Source organism: Falco punctatus (genome assembly GCF_963210335.1).
Source record: "Falco punctatus genome assembly, chromosome: 8".
In the NCBI taxonomy this organism is placed as follows: Eukaryota; Metazoa; Chordata; class Aves; order Falconiformes; family Falconidae; genus Falco; species Falco punctatus.
The window spans coordinates 49,098,528-49,111,124 of record NC_137588.1 but is presented as its reverse complement, the minus strand read 5'-3'; the positions used below and the strand labels follow the sequence as shown (position 1 = coordinate 49,111,124).

The following is a 12,597-nucleotide window of genomic DNA, read 5'->3' as shown; positions in this document are numbered from 1 at the left end:
CTTCTTCCTCGCATCCCTATATCTGGTCATGTTCAAAGAGGCAATGCAAAAAAATAACCCAGAAACCCCCAAACTGCAAACTTGTCTTCATCTGTGTGCATTTGGTGGAATGGATTGATATCAAGTTATGAGAGGAAGGTTCACAAAATCAAAGAATAAATAAGTATCAACATTTTATTTTTCTTGGCTTGATGCCACTAGTTTAGTTGACCAGAAATAAGTTGTTACAGTGGGCTGAGGTATGTTATACGCAATAAAGATTGGGTGTCAGAGTTGAAATTAATCTGTCTGGTAAGCTAGGCAGGAAATTCTGCCCTTACAGCACCAGTGCAGAAAGAAATGGGAGTGAAAGGACAGGAAAGTTTAGAGTTTTCAGACCATATTCCAGCTTAGCTCGTCTCTACAAATTGAATAATTCCATTTCACTTCTCCTGTCCCTTATGTGTCCAGTTGGTGGGCTTTGGAAAGAACTACAACACAGGAAGAACTTAGCTTGGAGGTAGCCTTCATATGGTTTGTGTTCTGTGCCTCTGATACACTCCTGTACTGGAACAATTTCACTGGTTTAAAAAAAATATATAAAATAAAATTTGAACGCTACCATTATTTTAAGAGATGATTACAGACATGTGTGTGTTGTAATTCCAGGAATCAACTCATTATACTCCCCTTTTTCCCTGGTCTTATTTAGCCCCCAAAACCCCTATTTCTGTGAAAATCCTGCCAGTAAAATCCATAGCTGATGCGCTTGCATTTTGCAGCAACTGGGTGTGCGGCTCTGGGCCTTCCAGCGCTGGCTGTGCATGTGGGTGCCCATGCTGCCCGTGGGTGCGCAGGTGCGCTCCGGCACCCAGTGCCTCTTCACCAGGGGAGGTACAAGCTGATGCTGTGGAGGGATTTTTGGAACGAGTTCATACCATAGCTGCTCACAATGCCTTGAATATGATACAAAGGGACAAGTTCATACCGGTGGAGAGATTTTGTGGCTCCGCGCAGCACTTATCCTACGTAACGATGGATGGTTACAGTGCAATTACTTGGCTGTTTGGGTTTTTTCATTACATTCATTGCTGATCTTTGATCCCTGTGTCCTCTTTCCCAGGTCGTCCCATTCCACCTACATCCTCGTCTAGCCTTCTCCCATCTGCTCAGCTGCCCAGTTCTCATAATCCTCCACCAGTTAGCTGCCAGATGCCATTGCTAGACAGCAATACGTCCCATCAAATCATGGACACCAATCCTGATGAGGAGTTCTCTCCTAATTCATATCTGCTAAGAGCGTGTTCAGGGCCACAGCAGGCTTCCAGCAGTGGTAAGAAAATTGCAAACATACGGAGTTTGTTTGTGACATGTTTGTGCCAGTCTTATGAATTTTTTTTTTTTTTTTTTTTTTTTTTTTGCAAATGTGTTCTTCCATCACCACAAAATTGAGAGCATTGACGGGAACAGGGCAAACAAAAAGCCTTTCTGTTATGTCTCACAGAACATTTTTTGGAAACACCGTACATCATATATGTTTTTCCTTTGTTTTACTATAAGAGAGCTTTTTGGTTTTAGGGGTGGTTTTAGCAATGTAAAAATATTATTGAATTATTGTCATCAGAGGGACTTATTTTTCAAAGTAGGTTTTCTGCTTCTTGATGCACCTTTTAAGAGAGGTGCACGCACAATGGTTCTGCGTAGGCTAGTCCACTAATGTCTCATGTAGGAGATGAGGTTCTGTATCTAAAAACGTGTGTTGCTTCTGCCATTCTGTGTCTGTTCTTGTTTCATAATCTGTCTGATTCTCTACTCCCAATGTCACATTTAACTAAGATACTTCTATTTCTCAGCAAATTAATTCTTGTCTTTCAGGCCAGTGTTTTAAAACATTTGCAGCTTTGCTATCAGTCATATAATCTGTAGTGCTTAGGGTGTTCTTTCTTTTCTATTTTTTTTTAATTTTTAATTATCAGATGCTGACTTTTCATTATGACAGCCAAAAATTGAGGAATGAAGATGCAATGCCTTTTTAGAAATACAGGCAAAACAAAAAGTTACTACAGCTCCTTACTTTTTGCCTTTTTTTTTTTTTTTAACATCGATATCTGTTGTGCAATTCCTGTCTATTTAACGAAACACTATAAGTTTGTATTGTATATGCAGTTTCTGATCTGCTCAGGGTCACTCTTTCCTGTAACATTACGCATCTGGACAGTACTGGAGATGCTATGTGGTGTGGAACTTTTGGCCTTGGTGGGTGCATACGGTACACTGGAACGGTGCCCTTTAAACAGTGCCTGGTGGTGTGTGGTGGGAGGGTCAGACAGCGAGCAGAAGCTGAAACATAACACTCAGAGTGGATATAAGGGAAAACTTTTTCCCTAAGCATTGGTTTGAAACAGGTTGCCCAGGAAGCCTGTGCAGTCTCTGACCTTGGAGCTTTTCAAGAACAGGTTGGTTAAAACCCTGAGCTGCTTGGCCTGACCTCGGAGCTGCCCTTGCTTGGCAGGAGGCTGGGCTAGGGACCTCCGGGGGTTCCTTCCATCCTAAATCATTCTCTAACCCTATGGTCTGTTAATATATTAAAATATAATTACACAAAGAAGTAATAATTCAGAGATTGAGCATGCTTCCTTGCTACTTGAGGTTTGCGGGTGGAAAATTATTATACCAGTTTTGAGGAGTTTTTTTAACAGGTTCAGGGGTGTCTGAGGAGCTGCAGACCTCAACATCTGTAATGGGCAACTCAGCAGAAAAGGTAGAACTAGAGGCGGGGAGCAGATATGATCTATCTGTGATGGGTTGCTATAGCTTCTGTAAGGGTTGTCCTGCCTTAGAAACATTTAAAGAGTTCTTTGAAGAGGTCAGCCATTTCTGAATAAGGGTGATGTAGTTGATGAAGGGTCTTTGTATTTTCAAGGGTCTCAGCAAAATCTGTCACTAAGTGCTGTCAAGGAAACTAAAACATGCGGTAAGAGAGAAGGTCCCTGCAAGGGGGTAGTTATTTGAATGACAGTAAACAGAAATTGGAGCTCCCCAGTGCATTTTCAGGAAACATGGAGATTTTTGGAGAAGATGGTGAGCTGGTAGGTAAGAAAGGGAGCTGGTGGCAGGGTGCTAGGGATGAGATCAGTCTGTGGAGGATCACAAAAGGACATTGTGAGTCCAAGTAACAGGGCAATAAAATGGCAGAGGAAATTCAGTGCAGAGAAAGGTAAGGTGTGATATTAATGGAAGCAGCAGCTGTGGTTCACTGGTTAGTGATGGACCATTACCAGTCAGGAGTGAGTTGCTGGGGCATGCATGCTTCACCTCGGAACTCAGGAGCAGGTGAGTGTTGGCAGCTGAAGAAAGGAATAAACAGAGAACATTTTCTAAAGGATGTGGTAGATCAAACAGTTTACAAGGGTTTGAAGAGGAGTGGGAAAAGTAAATGGGAGAGAGATGCAATGGGAGAGGGTTGCTAAGTAGAAGAAAATCAAGGTCAGGGAATGTGAACTAAAAAAAGAGACTTGGAGGATACTTGAATACTTGGTACTTGGTATTTATAGCCGCTGTTGGAGGCTGAGTGAACCAGCATGGCTTTTCTTATGAAGCCAGATGAAGGAAGGTGCAGTAAAACATCTCAAAATTTGATAGAACTTTTGTGTTTCATTTAAAATAATTATCACTGTTTCCTTAAAAGCTTTGTTTTTCACACCTGTTACTGTGGACTGACCCAAGGAACCTTTTTTACATGCTTGACCTGAGGAAGCTTTTTGGCATGCTCAGATATGCTTTTCTTTGTTTATGAATAGCTGATTGGTTTATTCTGTATTTCAACATTTTTTACACCAAATACTCCATTTCCTTCTTTAATAAACAGGCATATAATATCTAATGACTTCTATTTTTCAGGGTATAAGAAGCAGCTGTATCTTTTCTTGATTTTTTTTTTTTTTTTGCCATATACACATGCATAATTGTTTGATTGTCACTGAGAGTGTCCTATAGCATGAGCTCCTCTGGATTTAATACAGCCTCTGGAAACTCATAAGCATTTTTTAGCGATGTCTTTTTTTTTTTCCTGTAGTTCTCACAATTTTTCCTTTAGAGTGTTCATAAGTCTATACTACAAATAGTGACATAAAACATAAATTGGAAAAGCTCACCCTTTTTTTTGTGGCTCATCCTTATTCTTGAAAGATTTTCAGAGTAGCTTTGACCATCCACATGATATGGAAAAGTAAACTATGCTTTGTTTTGTTTTGGTTTTTTTTTTAATTATTTTAATATTTTTTTCCAAAATCTATTTTAGTTTATATGGAAACTTAGTAAAATACATCTGGACATTTGGGAGAGAGTAAATAAATTTAAATATTTTGTTTAAATTTGGGGTTGGGTGATAAAGGAAGCTTTGAAGATACTTAGACTGCAGGCTTAGATTCCAGATAATCTTTGATCATTGATGAATACTCGCTAGCACTTTCTAGGTGGTTCTTTAAACATTTGTATCAGTTTTCAAAGTACATGGTGAAGATGAAATATTTGCACAAGTCTCGTACTGATTGCATATAAGTGTCCTCTTGTTTGTCTGATTGTACACTTATGCTTGCTTCAACCTCTACAATTACAGGATAGCTCCTCAACGAGTTTAAGATGAGTCTTCTTGGATGTGAGGTGATAGTCATCCACATGTACTGCCCTGTGCCCTTCACGATAGCCATTCTTGATATATCTGGAAAACTCATTTGCCTAAAAAAATTACCTAATCAAATCTTCCAACAAATGAACAATCTATTGTTGATTTTATGAAGGCCTTTAATCTACAATAAATCTTTGTTAGAACTCATCAGAGCTTCCAGTTTGAGAGAAATGTGATTATAGCACTCTTAAAATGACATTACATCATCAGGGTGATTGGTTTATCATTTGGAGAAGCGACATCAATCATAACTAGCATAACCACACAGTAAATGAATTCAACCTTTCTGCTGCAGAACAATGACACAATAATTGCTCAAAATCAGACTTAAAATGAAATCAGAAAATGCACTTTCTTTAAATATGATGTTAACCTAATGGAATATATTATTAAAAATCATGTTTGAGGAAATTCTATGTAATTAAAAATATGTGAAAATGTATTCCTTTTTTCTCTCATTAGAACCTGATTTCAGTTGCAGAATCATTTTCTATGCAACAGATATTATGCTGTTTTTAATTGAACTCCCATCACTTACATTCCTCTGCTTGTATTTCTTAATATAATATGCAGCACAATTATATGTGATGAAGGACAAGAGGTTTTTGAAATCTGGTGCACCTGCTGATAGTATTTTGAAAACCACAAATATTATAGAAGGAAATGAGACCTTTTATCCATTAAAAGTTAGTGGATTATTTTTTTTCCCCCTTTTAAAAGAAGGTCAGTTCCTGTGACACTATTTTCTGGTGTGGTTTCTTAACAGCTAACAGTAGGAACGGGTTTATTTCTTTTCCCTGTATACATTGTATGTATTTTCTTTCTGATAATATAAGGTGACTCATCTTGTTGGAATGCCATTTTAATGCTTCAATCATGATACAATATAACAGGCTGGTTTTCAGTCTTGCATAGAAAAAAAGATAAGGGCTTTGTTGACAGCACCTTTGCCTTTGCTTTTTTATATAGGATTTATTCCTATTAAACCAAATTTTGGAATCCCATCAGAAAAACTGTTTGGTTTTGGGTTTCAACTTTAGTAAACCCCCTAGGATATATGTATTCACACAATAGTTTGTGATATAATGCATCCATAATTGGATACATTCATCATCTTCGGCCATTCTAACAATGAGAAAGTAGATGAGGAATGATTTTTTGGAGTATTTTGATTTTGGGAAAATTCTGATCTGTGGATTAGATATTGTCATGATTCCCAAGAAGTTACTGAAGTTTAACTGAAAGGGCGATCGTGCCCAGATTTTCCGAGTTGATGTGTCTTTTTGGCTCAGAGACAGTGATGCAAAGCATTTGGCTCAATGTAACAATATTTGCTCACAGAGTAGTTTGGACACTGCTTAGAAGACAGGGTTTGCTTTGATTTTTTTCACAAGCAGTTGTTGGCAGCGAGGAGAGAGGAGTGGAGAAATAGGTTGGCTTGAATGAAGTAATTGTTGTTGTTGTTCAAAGTTGTCCATGAGAGCTGAAATGAAGAATAAGACTCCTTATGCTTATGACCCTGGTTTGTGGTAGTAATTATGCAGTAATATTTTGTAAAATATAAATATTCATTATATTCAGGATAAATATCTAGAAGGATCTCCTGTGTTCAACAGATACTACCTGTGTATAGGATTTCATTATTATTAATGTATAATTACCACCAGCGCCTTGCAGTTTAACCCAGTATGTATTTTTTTCTGAAAGAAGTGAGAATTTTCATTAATGCACTGCAGCTGGAGGCCTTATTTTCGATCCTCTGCTGGGAGTGCTTGGAAGTGTGTGTTTTATAACCCATGACAGTCTAACAGATATTTCCAGTTTCTAGTCTGAAATGCAAACCTGTACAGAGGATAGTAACCTTTAAGAAATAAATCAATCCTATAGAAAAATAATTACATCTTCTTCAGATGTTAGGTATCACCCCCTACTGAGTGGAGAAAGTAGTTTCTGTATCTGCCAACTGATAGAAAACGAAGTAGCAGCAACAGAATTCTAGAATCCATAGCATTTTTTTTTTTTCTTCCTCATAAAGGATTGACTTCAGCTTACTTAAGAGACTAAATAAAAGAGTTTGGATATCTCAGTAGGTAGCACCTTCATCTTATTGCCAGAAAAACATGGGTTTAAACTGTAGATAACAAACCTAGGCATGCATAGCTGGCCCAGCATGATACCCCGTTGCTGGAGGAACTGTTCCCCAATTAACCAGGCTCAATACAGAGCATTAAACACTCTGATGGGAGTTCAGGAAGTTCAACAAAGGGAGACTGGAAAGTCCTGCCCCAGGGGAGGACTAACCCCGTAGCAGTCCCTGCTGGAGCTGACCAGCTGGCAGCACCTATGCAGGAGCGAACCTGGGGGTCCTGGGGACACAGGCTGGCATGACCCAGCAGTGTGCCCTGGGGACAAGGCGGCCAGCAGCCCTGGGCTGTGTGCAGGTGAAGGGGCACCATCCTGCTCCTTTGCTCTGCACTGGTGAGATACGTTTGGGGTGCTGGGTCCAGTGCTAGGCTCGCCAGTACGAGACGTGGACTTACTGGAGCATGTCCAAGGAAAGGCCACTAAGGCAGTCAAGGGCTTGGAGCATCTAATGTCCTGGGAGAGGCTGAGAGCTGGGGCTGTTCAGCCTGAAGGAGTTGAAGCTCAGGGGGATCTTAGCCCAGTGGGGAAGAGTAAGGACAAGGGAGACAGGCTCTTCTCAGTGGTGTCCACTGACAGAACAAGAAGCAATGGGCTTAAGTTGAAATACAGAAAAACCAGTTTAAACATGAGAAGAAACTCTTTTTACCATGAAGGAGATCAAGTATTGGAACGGTTTGCTCAGAAAGGCTGTAAAGTCGGCATCCTTGGGAAATACTTAAAACTACCCACTGTGACAGCTTCAGCAGAGAGTGGCTTTCAGAGGTGTGGGAGACCTGCAGGTTCTTCATGGGGCACAAGGCTGGCCAGGACTTGGTGAGAAGGTTTATGTTAGCTCCTTGTGCAGCCCCAGCAGAAGGTACAGGTCACTCCATTCCAAACTCGATGCTCTCAGAAGTTTTGTAGTTTCCCAGTATTGGCCCTTATGATAGTGAGATTTAATTCTGCTCAGATCCAAAACAACTTTCCTGTGGTGGACTCTTAAGTCCATGGGCATTATTTTTCAATCCGCTCTGTACAGTGGCATCAGGCTTGTCTTGCTCATGTACTGTTATTACAGGTAGTAGAGGTCTTGCCCGTGTACTTGCACAGAAAATGAGCATAGAATACTTGATCAATATTTATTTATCATTTTGCAAAAAGATTTTTTTCATTTGGAAGTCCTTGTTCTAAACTGTTTCATTGGAATTGAAATCTTTCTCACCTTGCCAATATTATAATTGGGGCAGGGAGAGGGGATGCTGTTTTACTCTGGTGTTTGTTTACTTTTGGTTTTGTTTGTTTTGGTCTCTGCACATCATGCAGGGAGGAACAGTAATCAGTAAGAAAAGTTTTGGCCTTCTCTACCTTTACTTTTCTGCCCGAACCTCTGTATGCATTTGTTAAGATTTAAGCAGCACATCTTTCTGAAAGCTCTTTCAGATGAAATTGTGCTTAAATCAGCAACAGTTAAAAGCAGTTAAGGTTCCAGGGTTCATTTTTCTACATTATTTTGTATGCTTTCTAATATCTGCCTTCGAAAGGCGGCCCTGTATTACATCTGTGTGTACAATTATGGTGAGGAACAGCACTTCCTATTCAATATATTCACAGGGAAATAGCATAAACAGCTTTTTTTTTTTTTTTTTTTTTCCCTAATGTCATTTTACAACAGTGCAAGAAAGAGTAGCAGATTGATCATGTTAATTTTTATTTCCAAATTAAAAGTATATTATGTTTGTTTCTTTCTGGGTCCATGTTGTCGTCGTTGTTGACAATTTCAGTGCTATAGATTATTTTCTATCTTGGCACCCATGGCTGTTATGCACTGCCCCAGCAACAGACGAAAGCAGCGTTAATTTGAAGAATTCTATCCTTAATGTTTAATGTGGCTGAAGGGCATGAACAGTGCTATATTTCTTAGAGACTTCTCTTCAGCAGATGTCCAATGGCCAATATAGATTCCTCTATTACAGCAGATAAGATTGAATTGAAACTAAACCTTGTTGGTTTCTAGTGTTGATGATACGAAGACTGGCCTAACATTGAGATTTTAAACGATGGTCTCTTTCTACACGTAGTGTTTTAAACAGTGTGTGTGTTTAGCAGCGAGGGCTTCAAAAAGCTTGTTTTGTTTTGTTTCCAATTTGGTTTTAATACTTAAATTCTTAAAATCCTTAATGGCCAGTCACATCCTAATTCTATTGCATCTCTTGAGCACTAGGTCTAATTTTAGAGCTTTGGACCCAAGTTAGAAATGGACGGAACAGCATGAGCTATGTGTTTCCATTGAAACTGAAGGGTGTACTTTTCCTTAAGTATTAGCTCCATGTTGCTGCAACTATTACTGATATTATTGCTGATGATGATCTCTGTAGCCTATGTTGATAATGCCAGCAGATGTCTGAATTTCAGCCAGAAGATGTGATTCTAGATAGTAAGATACTGCAGAAACATTGTATTTATAATTTTATGAACTCATAATCGTAACAAAAACCCTCAAACAGAAGGTTCTGTGGTATTAAAAATGATAATGTATTACAAAAAGCTATGGAATTGAGAACAGTTTCTATTTCTGTTGCTTCTGTATTTTTCTTAAGCTCACCATGGTTTTGAAAGCTGGGAAGACTTTTCTACAGCTGCTTTCACATAATTTTAGTGTAAGGCTTGTAAATGTGTTGAAGAGAGAGGCTCTGTAGCAATAAAAGCAGCACAGAAAAGCAGCTGCATTACTGACTTTCAAATGGTCCATTTCTCCAGCACGTTACTCTACTGTTTTCTGATGGCTCCCATAGTTGGGAAACAACTTAGTAGTTTTTTCTCATTACCGATCCTTATCTTGCCTCCTAGCAGCTAGCTGGAGATCACCAATAAATGTCATGCTTTTGATGCTTAGACTAGCTACTGTTGCTTTATGCCATTGTGCCAAGAAAATGGGTGCCTAGACTTGACACCTTGCTTGAAAACTGAAAGGCACTGGGGTCTTTACAGCTGTAAGCAGAAAAACTTTTTTTTTTTTCATATGCTGAGTCCAGTTGTTCTTTGTGTGTAGGCAAGCCTAAAATTGTTCTTGATAATGCTATCTGCTGTAAGTCATGACGTGTGGAAAGAATTTCTCAGAATTTCTCTATTAATTTTATTTTTTGATAAAAGTTTTTAATCTTCTGAACCACATCTCCTATTTCATTGTCAATGATGTAGTCTTAACAACTTCTATAGTTAATTCTGCTGCTGTTTGTATGGAGCATTTAGAAAACATTTCATGTTTTTAACTGTCACCAACACAATTTGGTAGTGAAGAATCAAGCGTATGTAAGCCATATGTGCTTCACGGACTATAAAATAAAGAACCTAATATTTAGCATTTGGGGTTTTTTTCAGATATCTTTGCAATATTTGTACACAGGAAATTCTCTGGGTTGTTTGGTTGGTTTTGTAATAGCAAAAAGTTCAGTGTCTTCATTCTCTCTCTCTCTAAATCCAAGTAAGTGTTGTTGCAAACACTTGAAGGCAAGGAGACACTTTTCATCTGAGTCAGTATCTTGTCTGAGAGATTTCCTGATTTTGATAAAACAAAGCCATACACTTCTGCTTTATTTAAATGATAAATTCTGCATTTATCTAGTGCTTAATTATTATTCCTGGTTATATAATTACCTGAATAGAGTTAAGGTTACATAAACCCTGTTTCTAATATGCTTATAAATATTAGCAGCTTATCAAACAAATCTGTTAATAAATCTCATCTATTGATCACATGAGCATCTATACAAACTGAATTTATTTTCATATAAAGCATAAGTCAATCAATAGAAATTAGGACTTTTTTTCCTTTAGAAGGTGTCCAGTCTTATTCTAAAAACTAAAGGAGATGGAGAACTCACCACATCGCTGGAGAAACTGCTAAGTGGATATTAATTATTCTCACTGCTATTTTTTTACCCCATTCATGCTTGACTCTTTGCCTGACAGTTCTCCCATGCATGTGTTTTGTTATCCCTTCAGCAGAAACAGAAAGAAATCTGAACTATGTCATTTTACTCTGAATATTTTTCCCTTTCTGTTTACCTGCAGCAGCCCTATTGCCCTATGGGATTATGTACACTAAAAGTGTTTGCACATACAGCTTTATTGATGAAACCCTCCACTGAAAACACAGCTCATCCAAGCAAAATATTCTTTCCTGTTACTTCCTAATCCAATTCCTGAAATGCATTAAGTTATGTGAAGAGGACTTCTTTGCTTGCATCACTGCATCTTCTGCTGGGTTTTGCTGATGCATGCTTTTGTAGACCAGGATTTTATCTTATGATTTCAACTTTAGCAACCCTGTGCAGCTGCTTTTACAGTGCAAATGTAATAAAAGCATGTGGTTTCTCCACTAAACAGCTGCTTTATTTTGATGCAGTTTTACAAACTCCTGTAGAAGGAGCACAATGGAGGTGCATGCCATGGAGTTTACGCTGGGAGGCTGAGCAAATGTTCAGAGGCTTTGATGTTGTGGGATGCATTCAGAGCTGAGCATGGCATTTCAGCTTCGTTCTGCCTGTGGTGATGCTCTCTACTTGCATCATGTCTGTCCTGACACCTTGCCTGTGTATAGCTGACACTACGCCACTCCAAGGACTGAGGAACAGAAGGAGTTTGAGTGCAAGGCTTGAACTGACCAGTTCCTTTGTTGGTTGTATTTCCTAAGTTGTTTGTAATAATTACATACTACAAGTACAGATGAGGGGTTATTTTTTCTCACATAAGCTAATCAACCAAACAGTATTGCCTTCTTTATTACATTACAAATATATGCAATTTATTTTTCTGCCAGATTCTTGCACAGAAAAAACTGAAGGCTTCGAATATTTGTGGAAGTTAATTGCCTGAGTAAATGCTTGGTTTTTCACATAACTAGGCATCAAGGCATAAAGGGAATCCTGTTCCATTTTGCCAGCTCCCCAAATGCTTCCACAGCTCAATCTGTGGCATTCACATGTGAATTTCATCTCACTCTGTATCATTTGTTTGGTTTCTGTGTTTTCTTCCAGTCTGTGGCGATACTGCACTTGCTCCCAGTTCCCTAGGTTGCTTTTATTGCAGTGACCTTTTTCATCTACTTAGGGTGCTATTTGTCATTCAGCTCTCCTTCGGTCCCTGCCTCACCCCACCAAGGTATTGCCTGACTTGGCGCTCCTTTACAATAGTTCCCTTCTATTTAATGCATTTGTGTTGGATATCATAGGGCTGTAACAGTATGATTTTTCAGTAATGGAGCTTTTCTTTCCTTTTATTCAGGTCGGATCTAATGATTTGTGAAAAAAATAACTAAATGCATACATACAAGCAGAAACGTAACAGTATCTTTATGATTGTAGTGATAGCTGGTACTTATCTTGGCTCTTACAAAAACCTAGTAAATTAAAAGGAAAGAGAGTTGGTGACTTAGTATGGAAGTTCTGTTGTTTTGAAAAGGCTCCTTGTCCTTGATGCTCTGTTAATTTAGGAACAATAATTAAAACACCAGAAAAGGAGAACAACTGTTTATAAATTATGAAAAGCAATGTGTGGGTATAGAAGCCTATATATACGAAACCCCTAAAAACTGGGGTCTCTTACTTTGCTGCCAGATCTTTCAAAATCTGCCAAAGAGAGACTGGTTGACTGAACTGCCAACTACCATGCCCCAAAAGTTCATTTTTAATAGCAGATAAGTTCAGTGCTCAGTACTCCCTAAGAAAAAGGTTTATGACCTTGTTATTTTGAAAGTTCCTTCTTGGTCTTGAATCTCCAAACCTGCAAGCTGGTTGTTGGGTTTTGTA

At 38.7% G+C, this 12,597-nt stretch overlaps 1 protein-coding gene across 20 annotated transcripts in view; it reads left to right on the top strand.

The window, feature by feature from the left end:
• The window catches only part of TENM2 (teneurin transmembrane protein 2), a 1,028,597-nt gene that overhangs the window by 779,815 nt on the left and 236,185 nt on the right, over window positions 1-12,597 (top strand). For 18 of the 20 annotated variants that reach the window (XM_080399947.1, XM_080399949.1, XM_080399942.1 and 15 more), the window contains one exon: window positions 1,103-1,312. The exons of the other annotated variants lie outside the window; for them this stretch is intronic. In XM_080399947.1, coding sequence (XP_080256073.1) covers window positions 1,103-1,312 — 210 coding nt within the window. The remainder of the gene's footprint in view (window positions 1-1,102; window positions 1,313-12,597) is intronic. 20 annotated transcript variants of the gene reach the window in all.